Source organism: Pelobates fuscus, chromosome 2, assembly GCF_036172605.1.
Source record: "Pelobates fuscus isolate aPelFus1 chromosome 2, aPelFus1.pri, whole genome shotgun sequence".
NCBI classification, from domain to species: Eukaryota; Metazoa; Chordata; class Amphibia; order Anura; family Pelobatidae; genus Pelobates; species Pelobates fuscus.
Genome location: NC_086318.1, coordinates 20587132 through 20608667, shown reverse-complemented (window position 1 = coordinate 20608667; position 21536 = coordinate 20587132). Strand labels below are relative to the sequence as shown.

General features: G+C 38.6%; 1 protein-coding gene across 6 annotated transcripts in view; it reads left to right on the top strand.

Annotated features, from left to right (window-relative positions):
* NCOA1 (nuclear receptor coactivator 1) overlaps positions 1-21536 on the top strand; it is a 456420-nt gene that overhangs the window by 336268 nt on the left and 98616 nt on the right. For all 6 annotated transcript variants that reach the window (XM_063441994.1, XM_063441997.1, XM_063441996.1 and 3 more), the window contains exon 6: positions 7005-7184. In XM_063441994.1, the coding sequence (XP_063298064.1) occupies positions 7005-7184 (180 nt within the window). The remainder of the gene's footprint in view (positions 1-7004; positions 7185-21536) is intronic.

Genomic DNA, 21536 nt, shown 5'->3' with positions numbered 1-21536 from the left:
ACTTGAACAAACTTCACCAAATGTTCATTGAGGTGTGCCGAGGATTATTGAAATTTCAGAAATTACAAGATGACAGACTTCATGTCCCTGCCTATATATTGCTTCCCCCAGAGCCTCCATGTTTCCTGCCCCTTTCAATAGGGGAGACTTTGTATTCTACAGTAACCAATGTTATTTTTTTGGTGAAAGCTATAAAAATACAAAAAAATACTTGGGGGTAATGGCGGCTGTTATGTATGGTCGATGTGTAGCACTTGGGCTTTTTATGTCTAATGTTATGTGCAGCAAAACACAATCACTGATAAAGAATTATGGGGAAATTTGATTTTAAGAAAATATGCAAATACACGAATTCTAGGAATATCGTCAATATCAAGATTACACAAACTGGCAAAAGGCTTCAACTTAACTAAAGATTAAATCACATCAGCTACAATGTGCTTAAAAGGTTACAATTTCATTGTAATCATCGTTGTTACAACATGCAATGAATAAATCAGTCAGGAATGTAGAACGTATTTAAAGAAAGATTGTAGACAATTATTTTGACTCATTCATTTTCCAAAATTTCACATTTTTTATGAATTAATGTTTCCCAAGTTTTTAGTTTAACTCTTTGAGTGTTAACACAACAAGCAGTGGCACGCAATGGCTAACTGTCTGATTGGTTATGATTTTGTATGGATTTTCTAAGCATTTAGTGTAAACAGGTTAGCCTGGGAGCAGCTCTCCCTCTCTCCTCCTCCTCCTCTCCATCTGCCGATCTCTCTCTCTCTCTCTTTCCCCTTTCTATCATTTATATATCATTCCCCTGTCTCTCTCTCTTTCCCCTTTCTATGCTTTATATATCATTCCCCTGTCTCTCTCTCTTGATCTCCAATATATTTTTTTCCTGTCTCCCTATCCAGCTCTCTCCATGCCCCCTCTCAATCTCTTTCCTATCTCCCCCACTTTCATTATCTCTCCTCCCTCTCTCTCCAACTCGATATCTCTTTCCTTCTCTCTATCTCCCCCTTTCTCCATGAACCTCCCTACCCCCTCTGCTTGTCTTTCCCCTCTCTATCCCCCCCCTCTCTCCATGAACCTCACTATCCCACCTCTGCTTACCTTTCCCATCTCTCCATCTCCCCCTCTCTCCATGAACCTCCCTACCCCATCTGCTTGTCTTTCCCCTCTCTATCTCCCCCTCACAACCCATCTCTACGTGTCTTTCCCCTCTCTATCTCCCCCTCACTACCCCCCTCTACTTGTCTTTCCCCTCTCTATCTCCCCCTCATTACCCCCTCTACATTTCTTTCCCCTCTCTATCTCCCCCTCACTACCCCCCTCTACTTGTCTTTCCCCTCTCTATCTCCCCCTCATTACCCCCTCTACATTCCTTTCCCCTCTCTATCTCCCCCTCACTACCCCCCTCTGCTTGTCTTTCCCCTCTCTATCTCCCCCTCTCTCTATGAACCTCCCTACCAGCTGCTTGCCTTTCCCCTGTCTCTATCAACCCCATCTCTCTCCATCTCCCCCTCTCTCAGAACCTTCCTATCCCCCCTCTGCTTATATTTCCCCTCTCTCTCTCTATCTCCCTCTCTCTCTCTCTCTCTCTCTCTCTATTTCTGTCTCTCTTCCCCTTTTATCTCTCCCATCTCTCTTTTTTTGTCACACTCTGTTTCCCTACCTTTTTTATACAGTTCCCTTCTCTCTTTTTCTCACTGTCTCCTTAACCCTCTTTCTGTCTGTCTGTCTGTCTGTCTGTCTCTGTCTCGCTCTCATTCTTTGTCTCTCACCCTCTATGTTTCTACCTACTAATGTCTCTTTCTGTCTCTCTCTTGGCTCTCACTGCTTTTCTCTTTCTGTCTCTCTTGATTTGCACTCTAATCTCTGTCTCTCCGTCTCTCTCTTGCTTGCTCTGTGTCTCTTTTCCTGTCTGTCTATATATATCTCTCTGTCGTTCTCTCCATTCCTGTAAGTGCTGAGGTTCCTGTAAGCAATACATTCCATGACTCCTAGAACGTGGTGTTCTGCAATGCTTACATTTTGCAGTCATGTTATGTAAGGACACAGCGGGTTAGTGGAGCCCAATGCATTAACTCTGTGTGCGCCTGGCAGGGGCTGGCAGTGCCCATTGTCAGACTCAGAGTTTAGTGAATAAACCCAGTGAGTTCTATCTGCCTGGGTTCACACTGATTGGTGCACTACTTACCTTTCTACGTCCATCCCTTGCTGGAAATCCATGAGGTCTGCAGAGACAAGGACATTGCTGAGTTTATTCAGCCATTCCTACTCAGGACCTCTGTGTATATCGCATAAACCCAGCTCAGTGAGAGATTCTGCTGTGTCACGTACTATCAATGAAAAATTCACCCCAGGATCTGCACATTCACACTGAGAATCTAGAAATCTGTCCATTCACCCTGAGAATCTAGGAATCTGCCATTCACCCTGACAATCTAGGAATCTGCCTATACACCCTGAGAATCTAGGAATCTGCCCATTTACCCTGAGAATCTAGGAATCTGCCATTCACCCTGACAATCTAGGAATCTGCCTATACACCCTGAGAATCTAGGAATCTGCCATTCACCCTGACAATCTAGGAATCTGCCTATACACCCTGACAATCTAGGAATCTGCCTATACACCCTGAGAATCTAGGAATCTGCCATTCACCCTGACAATCTAGGAATCTGCCTATACACCCTGACAATCTAGGAATCTGCCTATACACCCTGACAATCTAGGAATCTGCCCATTTACCCTGAGAATCTAGGAATCTGCCATTCACCCTGACAATCTAGGAATCTGCCTATACACCCTGAGAATCTAGGAATCTGCCCATTTACCCTGAGAATCTAGGAATCTGCCAATTCACACTGAAAATCTATGAATCTGCCCATTCATCCTGAGGATCTATGAATCTGCCCATTCATCCTGAGAATCTATGAATCTGCCCATTCACACTGAGAATCTAGAAATCAGTCCATTCACACTGAGAATCTAGGAATCTTCCCATTCACACTGAGAATCAAGGAATCTGTCCATTCACACTAAGAATCTGCCCATTCACACTGATAATCTAGGAATCTGCCCATTCACACTGAGAATCAAGGAACCCATCCATTCACACTAAGAATTTGCCCTTTCACACTGAGAATCTAGAAATCTGTCCATTCGCCCTGAGAAACTAGAATCTGCCCATTCACAATGAGAATCTAGAAATCTGTCCATTCGCCCAAAGAACACAGAAATCTGCCTATTTACACTGAGATTTACCCTAGAAATCTGCGTACCCTGAGTATTTGCCCATTAACACCGAGAATATGCTCACTGACCCAGAGAATCTGCTCCTTTATTTGCCCAAAGCTACCCTTGAAAAACACCTGGACATTTTTTTTTTCACCCAAATAATTTTGGATTACAGTTTCCAAGCAATGGGTTGATACAGCTATCATCCCCTGTCACCTGTGTGCTTTCCAACAGTAAATCCAGCCTTGCTTCCCCGGTACAGATAGGACGTGGTCCATGTGCAAGGTCAGAGACAGCACAGCCGGAAAAATACACCACCGCTCGCTTGTGTTGTGGGAAAGTCACCTCATGTTAAACATGCTGCTACAACCGTCTCCTAATCAGAGATCAACGAACCCTCTGCCCTTCAACTGCTGTGAGATTCATCTGGAACGTGGTGATGGGAGTTGGTTCACATGACAGCTCCGCAGAGCAAACCTGATTCACCTTAACCCACAGACCATCGAAAGCTTATATAGAAATATATATTTATATAATGCAATCAGCAAATTATGCTTCTACAAGACGGTGTATAAAATATCGATACATCTTAATGCACAGACTCTCCAAAGTTGTGTGTTTTTATATATATATATATATATATATATATATACATACACAACGCATAAAATATATATACAGGGAGTGCAGAATTATTAGGCAAGTTGTATTTTTGAGGATTAATTTTATTATTGAACAACAACCATGTTCTCAATGAACCCAAAAAACTCATTAATATCAAAGCTGAATATTTTTGGAAGTAGTTTTTAGTTTGTTTTTAGTTTTAGCTATTTTAGGGGGATATCTGTGTGTGCAGGTGACTATTACTGTGCATAATTATTAGGCAACTTAACAAAAAACAAATATATACCCATTTCAATTATTTATTTTTACCAGTGAAACCAATATAACATCTCAACATTCACAAATATACATTTCTGACATTCAAAAACATAACAAAAACAAATCAGTGACCAATATAGCCACCTTTCTTTGCAAGGACACTCAAAAGCCTGCCATCCATGGATTCTGTCAGTGTTTTGATCTGTTCACCATCAACATTGCGTGCCGCAGCAACCACAGCCTCCCAGACACTGTTCAGAGAGGTGTACTGTTTTCCCTCCTTGTAAATCTCACATTTGATGATGGACCACAGGTTCTCAATGGGGTTCAGATCAGGTGAACAAGGAGGCCATGTCATTAGATTTTCTTCTTTTATACCCTTTCTTGCCAGCCACGCTGTGGAGTACTTGGACGCGTGTGATGGAGCATTGTCCTGCATGAAAATCATGTTTTTCTTGAAGGATGCAGACTTCTTCCTGTACCACTGCTTGAAGAAGGTGTCTTCCAGAAACTGGGAGTTGAGCTTGACTCCATCCTCAACCCGAAAAGGCCCCACAAGCTCATCTTTGATGATACCAGCCCAAACCAGTACTCCACCTCCACCTTGCTGGCGTCTGAGTCAGACTGGAGCTCTCTGCCCTTTACCAATCCATCCATCTGGCCCATCAAGACTCACTCTCATTTCATCAGTCCATAAAACCTTAGAAAAATCAGTCTTGAGATATTTCTTGGCCCAGTCTTGACGTTTCAGCTTGTGTGTCTTGTTCAGTGGTGGTCGTCTTTCAGCCTTTCTTACCTTGGCCATGTCTCTGAGTATTGCACACCTTGTGCTTTCGGGCACTCCAGTGATGTTGCAGCTCTGAAATATGGCCAGACTGGTGGCAAGTGGCATCTTGGCAGCTGCACGCTTGACTTTTCTCAGTTCATGGGCAGTTATTTTGCGCCTTGGTTTCTCCACACGCTTCTTGCGACCCTGTTGACTATTTTGAATGAAACGCTTGATTGTTCGATGATCACGCTTCAGAAGCTTTGCAATTTTAAGAGTGCTGCATCCCTCTGCAAGATATCTCACTATTTTTAACTTTTCTGAGCCTGTCAAGTCCTTCTTTTGACCCATTTTGCCAAAGGAAAGGAGGTTGCCTAATAATTATGCACACCTGATATAGGGTGTTGATGTCATTATACCACACCCCTTCTCATTACAGAGATGCACATCACCTAATATGCTTAATTGGTAGTAGGCTTTCGAGCCTATACAGCTTGGAGTAAGACAACATGCATAAAGAGGATGATGTGGTCAAAATACTCATTTGCCTAATAATTCTGCACGCAGTGTATATATGAGTCAAAAGGTTCTTCAAAGCACTAGATTGAGGAACACATGAACTTAATACACCCAGAAAGCCTAATGAAAGTGATGTAATGGCGATGGCTCACTATGGCGCTAGTCACACAGTATATAAATATCTCTGTCTGCTTGAGAACTGATTGGTTTTTTTCGACCAGCTAAAGATGTATTTTTTATGATTTTTTTTATTTTATTTTTCATTTCTTTCTCTAAGTAGATTTAAAAAAACACACATTCCTGTGGTAGGGAAGAAATATACGAATTAAAAAGTGTGACAGTATATAAATAGTTAAATTAAAAAGAAATCACAATTTTGACGGACTTTATAAATAAAAGGTAAATAAAAGGTAACTTTGTCCAAATGCATTTAATTTCATCATTATGTCAATCCTGATTCACTTTATTCAGGTTACCAATTACTACAAAAATGATTCATTTATGACACAGGAATGGATTTATTTGCTAATTCATATTGTTTTTTCACAAAATGTACAACACAAACAATGACAACATATCAGGCCTCGAGCTGTCATTTCTGTTTCCTTAATTTTCGTTTCTGTTATATTTCTGTTGTTACAGTTCGATTTCATTCTTTTTTTTTTTTTTTTTTGTAATTGTTTTCCATTCTTGTCCCTGCTCATCTTTGAACCGTTTTATTTTAATTCTCTAATTCTCTGAATATAAATGTTATCGTAGCCCTGAATGACTGCTCTATCCAATCAAAATAATATCAACATCTGAAATTCAAAGGAAGTTAGCTTGCTGAAGTTCCTTATGTGTAAAGTGTGTGTGCTTTTTTTTCATTTTACAAAAAATAAATTTCAATAGAAATTGGCACTGTTATAAATTGACCTTGTTACACCTCCTGGCACTCAACCAGACACCCGGCTCTGTTACTTCCTGGTTTGGCTCTTATTGCCCAGAGCTCCTGCCTTGCAAAGACTTCTCATTGAGCTGCATTGGGAAATCTGTGATTGGACAGCCACATAAAGTCTGGGCGGAGTTAGAAGGGGAGGGCTTGCAAAGGCTGCAGAAAAGAGATTTACAGCATTTCTAAGCAGGTCTTAGATATTCCCCCAATTAAACAATGCATAATTAAATGCATGCATATTTTCATTGGGGGTTTATGTACTAAACAGTGATTTTATTTGTTTGTATTCAGTGGAGCGTCCTTTTAACTGTGGTAGGGTGCACTAATGCATAATACACCTTAAAGTTCAAACATTTCACATTTGTTTTACAATGTAGTATGCTATGCTTGTATTTTGGACATATCACAGCTATTTTTCTTTTGTCAAACCTTGTCTGGCTTATTCACCAAATTGCAGGAATTTGTCAGGAAGTTTGATATTTTACCAAAAAGAGCCAGACTGGAGAAATAGATGACTTGGCAATTCCATGATCAGTTTAGAAAAATCCCCAGTTTAATTAATAACCCTCCAATTATTATTATTATTTTTTTACTTATTGGGGAGGTTTCACAATGGTGGAGCACTGTCGGTTATTTCTGTGTAAATTCACTGTTTTGTTACCACAGTTAATGGAGGTCCGTGGACCCAGGAAACAAACCGGCGGAACAGCCATACATTAAACTGCAGGATGCTGATTCGGCCTCCGGATGATGCAGGAGCAGAGAACCAAGAGGCACGCCAGCGGTACGAGGTGATGCAGTGTTTTACTGTATCCCAACCAAAATCCTTCAAAGAGGAAGGAGAAGGTAAGAATCCAGTCGAGCTGTGCGTATAATGGTGTATGTGTGTGTAGTGCGCAATATGTGTGTGTAGTGTAGCAGTGTTGTATGATACCTTTTTGACTGGACTAGCACTTTTTTGCAATGACTAAACATCCACTGTATAAACCATTCTCATGATTGTTTATATGCATACGTACGTGTATTTATACAAGTGAGCTATTTGGTGTGTGGGTATGCTTGTATTTGTAGATAAATATGTGTATACGTGTCTATATGTGTTTGTATTTATATTGTATGTGTGTTTGTGTGAATTTGTCTTTGTGTCTCTGTGTCTGTATATGTTTGGATTTATATCTGTATGTGTTTGTGTGTATTTGTCTTGTGTCTCTGTGTCTGTGTATGTTTGTATTTATGTCTGCATGTGTTTGTGTGTATTTGTCTTTGTGTCTTTATGTGTTTGTATTTACGACTGTGTTTGTGTGCATTTGTCTTCATGTCTCTATCTGTGTCTGTATATGTTTTGATTCATGTCTGTATGTGTTTGTGTGCATTTGTCTCGGGGTCTGTATCTGTCTGTATATGTTTGTAATAATATCTATATGTGTTTGTGTGTATTTGTCTTTGTGTCTCTGTGTCTGTGTATGTTTGTATTTATGTCTGCATGTGTTTGTGTGTATTTGTCTTTGTGTCTCTATGTGTTTGTATTTACGACTGTGTTTGTGTGCATTTGTCTTCATGTCTCTATCTTTGTCTGTATATGTTTTGATTCATGTCTGTATGTGTTTGTGTGCATTTGTCTCGGGGTCTGTATCTGTCTGTATATGTTTGTAATAATATCTATATGTGTTTGTGTGTATTTGTGTTAGTGTCTCTATCTGTGTCTGTATGTATGTATTTCTATTTATGCTTGTATATGTTTGTGTGTACTTGTCTCAGTGTCTTTACCTATGTCTGTATGTATGTGTTTCTATTTATGTGTGTATATGTTTGTGTGTACTTGTCTCAGTGTATGTGTCTATGTCTGCATGTGTTCCTGTCATTGTATCATTTTATTATGTGTATGTTTGTATAGAAATGGATTTGGATATGGATGTGTGTTTAGAATTGTTTGTCTGTGTGTAGTCATGTTATCTTGTGCCCCATGCCAAGTAATCAAATGATTAAAGATACAAAATTAGGTGAAGAGAAAATGATTTCCACCAAACTGGAATATGTATCCAAACCAATTAATTTAACCTTTTATAACTTGTTGTAGTATCTCTCTGACCATCGCTCAACCAGTGGAACCTCTCGAACACAGTGTCAGAGGATTTGTACATGCACACGGTTCATTTAATCACATATTCAATACTTCACACCTCTAAACCCCTCAAAAAATTAAGAGTTTTTCTCACATCTTAATCTAAAAGGTATCGGCTAAGCAAAATACGCAGATACAGTTGGCTTGGTTCAGCAGGATAGCAGTGCTTCAGCTGTTACAGTAACATAATTTAGGTCCTTTTAATGTAGGGCAGTAGACACACTGGTTCATGAATGGTTCAGGTGACATAGCTGGAAGATACCCACTGGCGTCAAGAGCCCATTTGGTATTGTCAAAGCCATAAACCGAGATAATGAGATGTAATTGGAGGTTTTGATCCCATTCTGCACAAACACAGGTGGTTTTTTGTTGCCTGAAAGCTGAGATTATTGGCTCAGCCGGTTCCCTTTCTTCAATCTGTCGCTGCAGACGTTGGGCTTTGTGACAGGCTGGAGATGGAGCTATTAAAGCAGATTTAGGAAGCTTGAGGGAAAAAAAAAGATTTCAAGAAGATCCACTTTTATCTAAAACTCATTACGCTCATTCACGCGTTCCGTCTCTGTATAGCAAAGCAGCAAACCTCTTGCACCCACAGGAGAATCTTCAAATTATATATGTTTAACACATGAGCCGGAACATCCTCGTTAACATAACATCATGAGATGTGGAAATCAGGACAGAGTACTGGGGTATTCGGAGTAATATCACACCTAGTACTATAGAAATCAGGACAGAGTACTGGAGTATTCTGAGTAATATTACATCTAGTATTATAGAAATCAGGACAGAGTACTGGGGTATTCTGAGTAATATTACACCTAGTACTATAGAAATCAGGACAGAGTACTGGGGTATTCTGAGTAATATTACACCTAGTACTATAGAAATTAGGACAGAGTACTGGGGTATTCTGAGTAATATTACACAGAGTGCTATAGAAATCAGGACAGAGTACTGGGGTATTCTGAGTATTATTACACCTAGTACTATAGAAATCAGGACAGAGTACTGGAGTATTCTGAGTAATATGCCACTGAGTGCTGTAGAAATAAGGACAGAGTACTGGGGTATTCTGAGTAATATTACACCTAGTACTATAGAAATCAGGATAGAGTACTGGAGTATTCTGAGTAATATGACACTGAGTGCTGTAGAAATCAGGACAGAGTACTGGGGTATTCTGAGTATTATTACACCTAGTACTATAGAAATCAGGACAGAGTACTGGAGTATTCTGAGTAATATGCCACTGAGTGCTGTAGAAATAAGGACAGAGTACTGGGGTATTCTGAGTAATATTACACCTAGTACTATAGAAATCAGGACAGAGTACTGGGGTATTCTGAGTATTATTACACCTAGTACTATAGAAATCAGGACAGAGTACTGGAGTATTCTGAGTAATATGCCACTGAGTGCTGTAGAAATAAGGACAGAGTACTGGGGTATTCTGAGTAATATTACACCTAGTACTATAGAAATCAGGACAGAGTACTGGGGTATTCTGAGTAATATTACACAGAGTGCTATAGAAATCAGGACAGAGTACTGGGGTATTCTGAGTATTATTACACCTAGTACTATAGAAATCAGGACAGAGTACTGGAGTATTCTGAGTAATATGCCACTGAGTGCTGTAGAAATAAGGACAGAGTACTGGGGTATTCTGAGTAATATTACACCTAGTACTATAGAAATCAGGACAGAGTACTGGGGTATTCTGAGTATTATTACACCTAGTACTATAGAAATCAGGACAGAGTACTGGAGTATTCTGAGTAATATGACACTGAGTGCTGTAGAAATCAGGACAGAGTACTGGGGTATTCTGAGTAATATTAAACCTAGTACTATAGAAATCAGGACAGAGTACTGGGGTATTCTGAGTAATATTACACCTAGTACTATAGAAATCAGGACAGAGTACTGGAGTATTCTGAGTAATATTACACAAAGTGCTATAGAAATCAGGATAGAGTATTCTGAGTATTTTTACACTGAGTGCTAAGGATCTCAGGGCAGAGTACTTGGGTATTCTGAGTATTATTACACCTAGTGCTATAGAAATCAGGACAGAGTACTGGAGTATTCTGAGTAATATTACACAAAGTGCTATAGAAATCAGGATAGAGTATTCTGAGTATTATTACACTGAGTGCTAAGGATCTCAGGGCAGAGTACTTGGGTATTCTGAGTAATATTACACCTAGTGCTATAGAAATCAGGATAGAGTATTCTGAGTATGATTACACTGAGTGCTATAGAAATCAGGACAGAGTACTGGAGTATTCTGAGTAATATGACACTGAGTGCTGTAGAAATCAGGACAGAGTACTGGGGTATTCTGAGTATTATTACACCTAGTACTATAGAAATCAGGACAGAGTACTGGGGTATTCTGAGTATTATTACACCTAGTACTATAGAAATCAGGACACAGTACTGGGGTATTCTGAGTATTATTACACCTAGTACTATAGAAATCAGGACAGAGTACTGGAGTATTCTGAGTAATATTACACCGAGTGCTATAGAAATCAGGACAGAGTACTGGGGTATTCTGAGTATTATTACACCTAGTACTATAGAAATCAGGACAGAGTACTGGAGTATTCTGAGTAATATGACACTGAGTGCTGTAGAAATCAGGACGGAGTACTGGGGTATTCTGAGTATTATTACACCTAGTACTATAGAAATCAGGACAGAGTACTGGGGTATTCTGAGTAATATTACACCTAGTGCTATAGAAATCAGGACAGAGTACTGGGGTATTCTGAGTAATATTACACCTAGTGCTATAGAAATCAGGACAGAGTACTGGGGTATTCTGAGTAATATTACACCTAGTACTATAGAAATCAGGACAGAGTACTGGAGTATTCTGAGTAATATGACACTGAGTGCTGTAGAAATCAGGACAGAGTACTGGGGTATTCTGAGTATTATTACACCTAGTACTATAGAAATCAGGACAGAGTACTGGGGTATTCTGAGTAATATTACACCTAGTGCTATAGAAATCAGGACAGAGTACTGGGGTATTCTGAGTAATATTACACCTAGTGCTATAGAAATCAGGACAGAGTACTGGGGTATTCTGAGTATTATTACACCTAGTACTATAGAAATCAGGACAGAGTACTGGAGTATTCTGAGTAATATGACACTGAGTGCTGTAGAAATCAGGACAGAGTACTGGGGTATTCTGAGTATTATTACACCTAGTACTATAGAAATCAGGACAGAGTACTGGGGTATTCTGAGTAATATTACACCTAGTGCTATAGAAATCAGGACAGAGTACTGGGGTATTCTGAGTAATATTACACCTAGTGCTATAGAAATCAGGACAGAGTACTGGGGTATTCTGAGTAATATTACACCTAGTACTATAGAAATCAGGACAGAGTACTGGCGTATTCTGAGTATTATTACACCTAGTACTATAGAAATCAGGACAGAGTACTGGAGTATTCTGAGGATTATTACACTGAGTGCTATATAAATCAGGACAGAGTACTTGGGTATTCTGAGTATTATTACATCTAGTACTATAGAAATCAGGACAGAGTACTGGGGTATTCTGAGTAATATTACACCTAGTGCTGTAGAAATCAGGACAGAGTACTGGAGTATTCTGAGTAATATTACTCTGAGTGCTATAGAAATCAGGACAGAGTACTGGGGTATTCTGAGTAATATTACACCTAGTACTATAGAAATCAGGACAGAGTACTGGCGTATTCTGAGTATTATTACACATAGTACTATAGAAATCAGGACAGAGTACTGGAGTATTCTGAGTATTATTACACTGAGTGCTATATAAATCAGGACAGAGTACTGGGGTATTCTGGGTATTATTACACCTAGTACTATAGAAATCAGGACAGAGTTCTGGGGTATTCTGAGTAATATTACACCTAGTACTATAGAAATCAGGACAGAGTACTGGAGTATTCTGAGTATTATTACACCTAGTACTATAGAAATCAGGACAGAGTACTGGGGTATTCTGAGTAATATTACACTGAGTGCTATAGAAATCAGGACAGAGTACTGGGGTATTCTGAGTATTATTACACCTAGTACTATAGAAATCAGGACAGAGTACTGGGGTATTCTGAGTAATATTACACCTGGTGTTATAGAAATCACGATAGAGTACTGGGGTATTTTGAGTATTTTTACACTGAGTGCTAAGGAAATCAGGACAGAGTACTGGTGTATTCTGAGTATTATTACACCTAGTGCTACAGAAATCAGGACAGAGTAGTGGGGTATTCTGAGTATTATTACACCTAGTGCTAAGGAAATCAGGATAGAGTACTGGAGTATTCTGAGTAATATGACACTGAGTGCTGTAGAAATCAGGACAGAGTACTGGAGTATTCTGAGTAATATTACACAAAGTGCTATAGAAATCAGGATAGAGTATTCTGAGTATTATTACACCTAGTGCTATAGAAATCAGGACAGAGTACTGGGGTATTCTGAGTAATATTACACGAAGTGCTATAGAAATCAGGATAGAGTACTGGGGTATTTTTACATTGAGTGCTAAGGAAATCAGGACAGAGTACTGGTGTATTCTGAGTATCATTACACCTAGTGCTATAGAAATCAGGCCAGAGTACTGGTGTATTCTGAGTATTATTACACCTAGTACTATAGAAATCAGGACAGAGTACTGGGGTATTCTGAGTAATATTACACTGAGTGCTATAGAAATCAGAACAGAGTACTGGGGTATTCTGAGTATTATTACACCTAGTACTATAGAAATCAGGGCAGAGTACTGGGGTATTCTGAGTAATATTACACCTAGTGCTATAGAAATCACGATAGAGTACTGGGGTATTCTGAGTATTTTTAAACTGAGTGCTAAGGAAATCAGGACAGAGTATTGGTGTATTCTGAGTATTATTACACCTAGTGCTACAGAAATCAGGACAGATTAGTGGGGTATTCTGAGTATTATTACACCTAGTGCTAAGGAAATCAGGATAGAGTACTGGAGTATTCTGAGTAATATGACACTAAGTGCTGTAGAAATCAGGACAGAGTACTGGAGTATTCTGAGTAATATTACACAAAGTGCTATAGAAATCAGGATAGAGTATTCTGAGTATTATTACACCTAGTGCTATAGAAATCAGGACAGAGTACTGGGGTATTCTGAGTAATATTACACAAAGTGCTATAGAAATCAGGATAGAGTATTCTGAGTATTATTACATCTAGTGCTATAGAAATCAGGACAGAGTACTGGGGTATTCTGAGTAATATTACACAAAGTGCTATAGAAATCAGGATAGAGTACTGGGGTATTTTTACACTGAGTGCTATAGAAATCAGGACAGAGTACTGGGGTATTCTGAGTAATATTACACAAAGTGCTATAGAAATCAGGATAGAGTACTGGGGTATTTTTACACTGAGTGCTAAGGAAATCAGGACAGAGTACTGGTGTATTCTGAGTAATATTACACCTAGTACTATAGAAATCAGGACAGAGTACTGGAGTATTCTGAGTATTATTACACTGAGTGCTATATAAATCAGGACAGAGTACTGGGGTATTCTGGGTATTATTACACCTAGTACTATAGAAATCAGGACAGAGTTCTGGGGTATTCTGAGTAATATTACACCTAGTACTATAGAAATCAGGACAGAGTACTGGAGTATTCTGAGTATTATTACACCTAGTACTATAGAAATCAGGACAGAGTACTGGGGTATTCTGAGTAATATTACACTGAGTGCTATAGAAATCAGGACAGAGTACTGGGGTATTCTGAGTATTATTACACCTAGTACTATAGAAATCAGGACAGAGTACTGGGGTATTCTGAGTAATATTACACCTGGTGTTATAGAAATCACGATAGAGTACTGGGGTATTTTGAGTATTTTTACACTGAGTGCTAAGGAAATCAGGACAGAGTACTGGTGTATTCTGAGTATTATTACACCTAGTGCTACAGAAATCAGGACAGAGTAGTGGGGTATTCTGAGTATTATTACACCTAGTGCTAAGGAAATCAGGATAGAGTACTGGAGTATTCTGAGTAATATGACACTGAGTGCTGTAGAAATCAGGACAGAGTACTGGAGTATTCTGAGTAATATTACACAAAGTGCTATAGAAATCAGGATAGAGTATTCTGAGTATTATTACACCTAGTGCTATAGAAATCAGGACAGAGTACTGGGGTATTCTGAGTAATATTACACGAAGTGCTATAGAAATCAGGATAGAGTACTGGGGTATTTTTACATTGAGTGCTAAGGAAATCAGGACAGAGTACTGGTGTATTCTGAGTATCATTACACCTAGTGCTATAGAAATCAGGCCAGAGTACTGGTGTATTCTGAGTATTATTACACCTAGTACTATAGAAATCAGGACAGAGTACTGGGGTATTCTGAGTAATATTACACTGAGTGCTATAGAAATCAGAACAGAGTACTGGGGTATTCTGAGTATTATTACACCTAGTACTATAGAAATCAGGGCAGAGTACTGGGGTATTCTGAGTAATATTACACCTAGTGCTATAGAAATCACGATAGAGTACTGGGGTATTTTGAGTATTTTTACACTGAGTGCTAAGGAAATCAGGACAGAGTACTGGTGTATTCTGAGTATTATTACACCTAGTGCTACAGAAATCAGGACAGAGTAGTGGGGTATTCTGAGTATTATTACACCTAGTGCTAAGGAAATCAGGATAGAGTACTGGAGTATTCTGAGTAATATGACACTGAGTGCTGTAGAAATCAGGACAGAGTACTGGAGTATTCTGAGTAATATTACACAAAGTGCTATAGAAATCAGGATAGAGTATTCTGAGTATTATTACACCTAGTGCTATAGAAATCAGGACAGAGTACTGGGGTATTCTGAGTAATATTACACGAAGTGCTATAGAAATCAGGATAGAGTACTGGGGTATTTTTACATTGAGTGCTAAGGAAATCAGGACAGAGTACTGGTGTATTCTGAGTATCATTACACCTAGTGCTATAGAAATCAGGCCAGAGTACTGGTGTATTCTGAGTATTATTACACCTAGTACTATAGAAATCAGGACAGAGTACTGGGGTATTCTGAGTAATATTACACTGAGTGCTATAGAAATCAGAACAGAGTACTGGGGTATTCTGAGTATTATTACACCTAGTACTATAGAAATCAGGGCAGAGTACTGGGGTATTCTGAGTAATATTACACCTAGTGCTATAGAAATCACGATAGAGTACTGGGGTATTCTGAGTATTTTTAAACTGAGTGCTAAGGAAATCAGGACAGAGTATTGGTGTATTCTGAGTATTATTACACCTAGTGCTACAGAAATCAGGACAGATTAGTGGGGTATTCTGAGTATTATTACACCTAGTGCTAAGGAAATCAGGATAGAGTACTGGAGTATTCTGAGTAATATGACACTAAGTGCTGTAGAAATCAGGACAGAGTACTGGAGTATTCTGAGTAATATTACACAAAGTGCTATAGAAATCAGGATAGAGTATTCTGAGTATTATTACACCTAGTGCTATAGAAATCAGGACAGAGTACTGGGGTATTCTGAGTAATATTACACAAAGTGCTATAGAAATCAGGATAGAGTATTCTGAGTATTATTACATCTAGTGCTATAGAAATCAGGACAGAGTACTGGGGTATTCTGAGTAATATTACACAAAGTGCTATAGAAATCAGGATAGAGTACTGGGGTATTTTTACACTGAGTGCTAAGGAAATCAGGACAGAGTACTGGTGTATTCTGAGTAATATTACACCTAGTACTATAGAAATCAGGACAGAGTACTGGCGTATTCTGAGTATTATTACACATAGTACTATAGAAATCAGGACAGAGTACTGGAGTATTCTGAGTATTATTACACTGAGTGCTATATAAATCAGGACAGAGTACTGGGGTATTCTGGGTATTATTACACCTAGTACTATAGAAATCAGGACAGAGTTCTGGGGTATTCTGAGTAATATTACACCTAGTACTATAGAAATCAGGACAGAGTACTGGAGTATTCTGAGTATTATTACACCTAGTACTATAGAAATCAGGACAGAGTACTGGGGTATTCTGAGTAATATTACACTGAGTGCTATAGAAATCAGGACAGAGTACTGGGGTATTCTGAGTATTATTACACCTAGTACTATAGAAATCAGGACAGAGTACTGGGGTATTCTGAGTAATATTACACCTGGTGTTATAGAAATCACGATAGAGTACTGGGGTATTTTGAGTATTTTTACACTGAGTGCTAAGGAAATCAGGACAGAGTACTGGTGTATTCTGAGTATTATTACACCTAGTGCTACAGAAATCAGGACAGAGTAGTGGGGTATTCTGAGTATTATTACACCTAGTGCTAAGGAAATCAGGATAGAGTACTGGAGTATTCTGAGTAATATGACACTGAGTGCTGTAGAAATCAGGACAGAGTACTGGAGTATTCTGAGTAATATTACACAAAGTGCTATAGAAATCAGGATAGAGTATTCTGAGTATTATTACACCTAGTGCTATAGAAATCAGGACAGAGTACTGGGGTATTCTGAGTAATATTACACGAAGTGCTATAGAAATCAGGATAGAGTACTGGGGTATTTTTACATTGAGTGCTAAGGAAATCAGGACAGAGTACTGGTGTATTCTGAGTATCATTACACCTAGTGCTATAGAAATCAGGCCAGAGTACTGGTGTATTCTGAGTATTATTACACCTAGTACTATAGAAATCAGGACAGAGTACTGGGGTATTCTGAGTAATATTACACTGAGTGCTATAGAAATCAGAACAGAGTACTGGGGTATTCTGAGTAATATTACACCTAGTGCTATAGAAATCACGATAGAGTACTGGGGTATTCTGAGTATTTTTAAACTGAGTGCTAAGGAAATCAGGACAGAGTATTGGTGTATTCTGAGTATTATTACACCTAGTGCTACAGAAATCAGGACAGATTAGTGGGGTATTCTGAGTATTATTACACCTAGTGCTAAGGAAATCAGGATAGAGTACTGGAGTATTCTGAGTAATATGACACTAAGTGCTGTAGAAATCAGGACAGAGTACTGGAGTATTCTGAGTAATATTACACAAAGTGCTATAGAAATCAGGATAGAGTATTCTGAGTATTATTACACCTAGTGCTATAGAAATCAGGACAGAGTACTGGGGTATTCTGAGTAATATTACACAAAGTGCTATAGAAATCAGGATAGAGTATTCTGAGTATTATTACATCTAGTGCTATAGAAATCAGGACAGAGTACTGGGGTATTCTGAGTAATATTACACAAAGTGCTATAGAAATCAGGATAGAGTACTGGGGTATTTTTACACTGAGTGCTATAGAAATCAGGACAGAGTACTGGGGTATTCTGAGTAATATTACACAAAGTGCTATAGAAATCAGGATAGAGTACTGGGGTATTTTTACACTGAGTGCTAAGGAAATCAGGACAGAGTACTGGTGTATTCTGAGTAATATTACACCTAGTACTATAGAAATCAGGACAGAGTACTGGAGTATTCTGAGTATTATTACACTGAGTGCTATATAAATCAGGACAGAGTACTGGGGTATTCTGGGTATTATTACACCTAGTACTATAGAAATCAGGACAGAGTTCTGGGGTATTCTGAGTAATATTACACCTAGTACTATAGAAATCAGGACAGAGTACTGGAGTATTCTGAGTATTATTACACCTAGTACTATAGAAATCAGGACAGAGTACTGGGGTATTCTGAGTAATATTACACTGAGTGCTATAGAAATCAGGACAGAGTACTGGGGTATTCTGAGTATTATTACACCTAGTACTATAGAAATCAGGACAGAGTACTGGGGTATTCTGAGTAATATTACACCTGGTGTTATAGAAATCACGATAGAGTACTGGGGTATTTTGAGTATTTTTACACTGAGTGCTAAGGAAATCAGGACAGAGTACTGGTGTATTCTGAGTATTATTACACCTAGTGCTACAGAAATCAGGACAGAGTAGTGGGGTATTCTGAGTATTATTACACCTAGTGCTAAGGAAATCAGGATAGAGTACTGGAGTATTCTGAGTAATATGACACTGAGTGCTGTAGAAATCAGGACAGAGTACTGGAGTATTCTGAGTAATATTACACAAAGTGCTATAGAAATCAGGATAGAGTATTCTGAGTATTATTACACCTAGTGCTATAGAAATCAGGACAGAGTACTGGGGTATTCTGAGTAATATTACACGAAGTGCTATAGAAATCAGGATAGAGTACTGGGGTATTTTTACATTGAGTGCTAAGGAAATCAGGACAGAGTACTGGTGTATTCTGAGTATCATTACACCTAGTGCTATAGAAATCAGGCCAGAGTACTGGTGTATTCTGAGTATTATTACACCTAGTACTATAGAAATCAGGACAGAGTACTGGGGTATTCTGAGTAATATTACACTGAGTGCTATAGAAATCAGAACAGAGTACTGGGGTATTCTGAGTATTATTACACCTAGTACTATAGAAATCAGGGCAGAGTACTGGGGTATTCTGAGTAATATTACACCTAGTGCTATAGAAATCACGATAGAGTACTGGGGTATTTTGAGTATTTTTACACTGAGTGCTAAGGAAATCAGGACAGAGTACTGGTGTATTCTGAGTATTATTACACCTAGTGCTACAGAAATCAGGACAGAGTAGTGGGGTATTCTGAGTATTATTACACCTAGTGCTAAGGAAATCAGGATAGAGTACTGGAGTATTCTGAGTAATATGACACTGAGTGCTGTAGAAATCAGGACAGAGTACTGGAGTATTCTGAGTAATATTACACAAAGTGCTATAGAAATCAGGATAGAGTATTCTGAGTATTATTACACCTAGTGCTATAGAAATCAGGACAGAGTACTGGGGTATTCTGAGTAATATTACACGAAGTGCTATAGAAATCAGGATAGAGTACTGGGGTATTTTTACATTGAGTGCTAAGGAAATCAGGACAGAGTACTGGTGTATTCTGAGTATCATTACACCTAGTGCTATAGAAATCAGGCCAGAGTACTGGTGTATTCTGAGTATTATTACACCTAGTACTATAGAAATCAGGACAGAGTACTGGGGTATTCTGAGTAATATTACACTGAGTGCTATAGAAATCAGAACAGAGTACTGGGGTATTCTGAGTATTATTACACCTAGTACTATAGAAATCAGGGCAGAGTACTGGGGTATTCTGAGTAATATTACACCTAGTGCTATAGAAATCACGATAGAGTACTGGGGTATTCTGAGTATTTTTAAACTGAGTGCTAAGGAAATCAGGACAGAGTATTGGTGTATTCTGAGTATTATTACACCTAGTGCTACAGAAATCAGGACAGATTAGTGGGGTATTCTGAGTATTATTACACCTAGTGCTAAGGAAATCAGGATAGAGTACTGGAGTATTCTGAGTAATATGACACTAAGTGCTGTAGAAATCAGGACAGAGTACTGGAGTATTCTGAGTAATATTACACAAAGTGCTATAGAAATCAGGATAGAGTATTCTGAGTATTATTACACCTAGTGCTATAGAAATCAGGACAGAGTACTGGGGTATTCTGAGTAATATTACACAAAGTGCTATAGAAATCAGGATAGAGTATTCTGAGTATTATTACATCTAGTGCTATAGAAATCAGGACAGAGTACTGGGGTATTCTGAGTAATATTACACAAAGTGCTATAGAAATCAGGATAGAGTACTGGGGTATTTTTACACTGAGTGCTATAGAAATCAGGACAGAGTACTGGGGTATTCTGAGTAATATTACACAAAGTGCTATAGAAATCAGGATAGAGTACTGGGGTATTTTTACACTGAGTGCTAAGGAAATCAGGACAGAGTACTGGTGTATTCTGAGTAATATTACACCTAGTACTATAGAAATCAGGACAGAGTACTGGCGTATTCTGAGTATTATTACACATAGTACTATAGAAATCAGGACAGAGTACTGGAGTATTCTGAGTATTATTACACTGAGTGCTATATAAATCAGGACAGAGTACTGGGGTATTCTGGGTATTATTACACCTAGTACTATAGAAATCAGGACAGAGTTCTGGGGTATTCTGAGTAATATTACACCTAGTACTATAGAAATCAGGACAGAGTACTGGAGTATTCTGAGTATTATTACACCTAGTACTATAGAAATCAGGACAGAGTACTGGGGTATTCTGAGTAATATTACACTGAGTGCTATAGAAATCAGGACAGAGTACTGGGGTATTCTGAGTATTATTACACCTAGTACTATAGAAATCAGGACAGAGTACTGGGGTATTCTGAGTAATATTACACCTGGTGTTATAGAAATCACGATAGAGTACTGGGGTATTTTGAGTATTTTTACACTGAGTGCTAAGGAAATCAGGACAGAGTACTGGTGTATTCTGAGTATTATTACACCTAGTGCTACAGAAATCAGGACAGAGTAGTGGGGTATTCTGAGTATTATTACACCTAGTGCTAAGGAAATCAGGATAGAGTACTGGAGTATTCTGAGTAATATGACACTGAGTGCTGTAGAAATCAGGACAGAGTACTGGAGTATTCTGAGTAATATTACACAAAGTGCTATAGAAATCAGGATAGAGTATTCTGAGTATTATTACACCTAGTGCTATAGAAATCAGGACAGAGTACTGGGGTATTCTGAGTAATATTACACGAAGTGCTATAGAAATCAGGATAGAGTACTGGGGTATTTTTACATTGAGTGCTAAGGAAATCAGGACAGAGTACTGGTGTATTCTGAGTATCATTACACCTAGTGCTATAGAAATCAGGCCAGAGTACTGGTGTATTCTGAGTATTATTACACCTAGTACTATAGAAATCAGGACAGAGTACTGGGGTATTCTGAGTAATATTACACTGAGTGCTATAGAAATCAGAACAGAGTACTGGGGTATTCTGAGTATTATTACACCTAGTACTATAGAAATCAGGGCAGAGTACTGGGGTATTCTGAGTAATATTACAC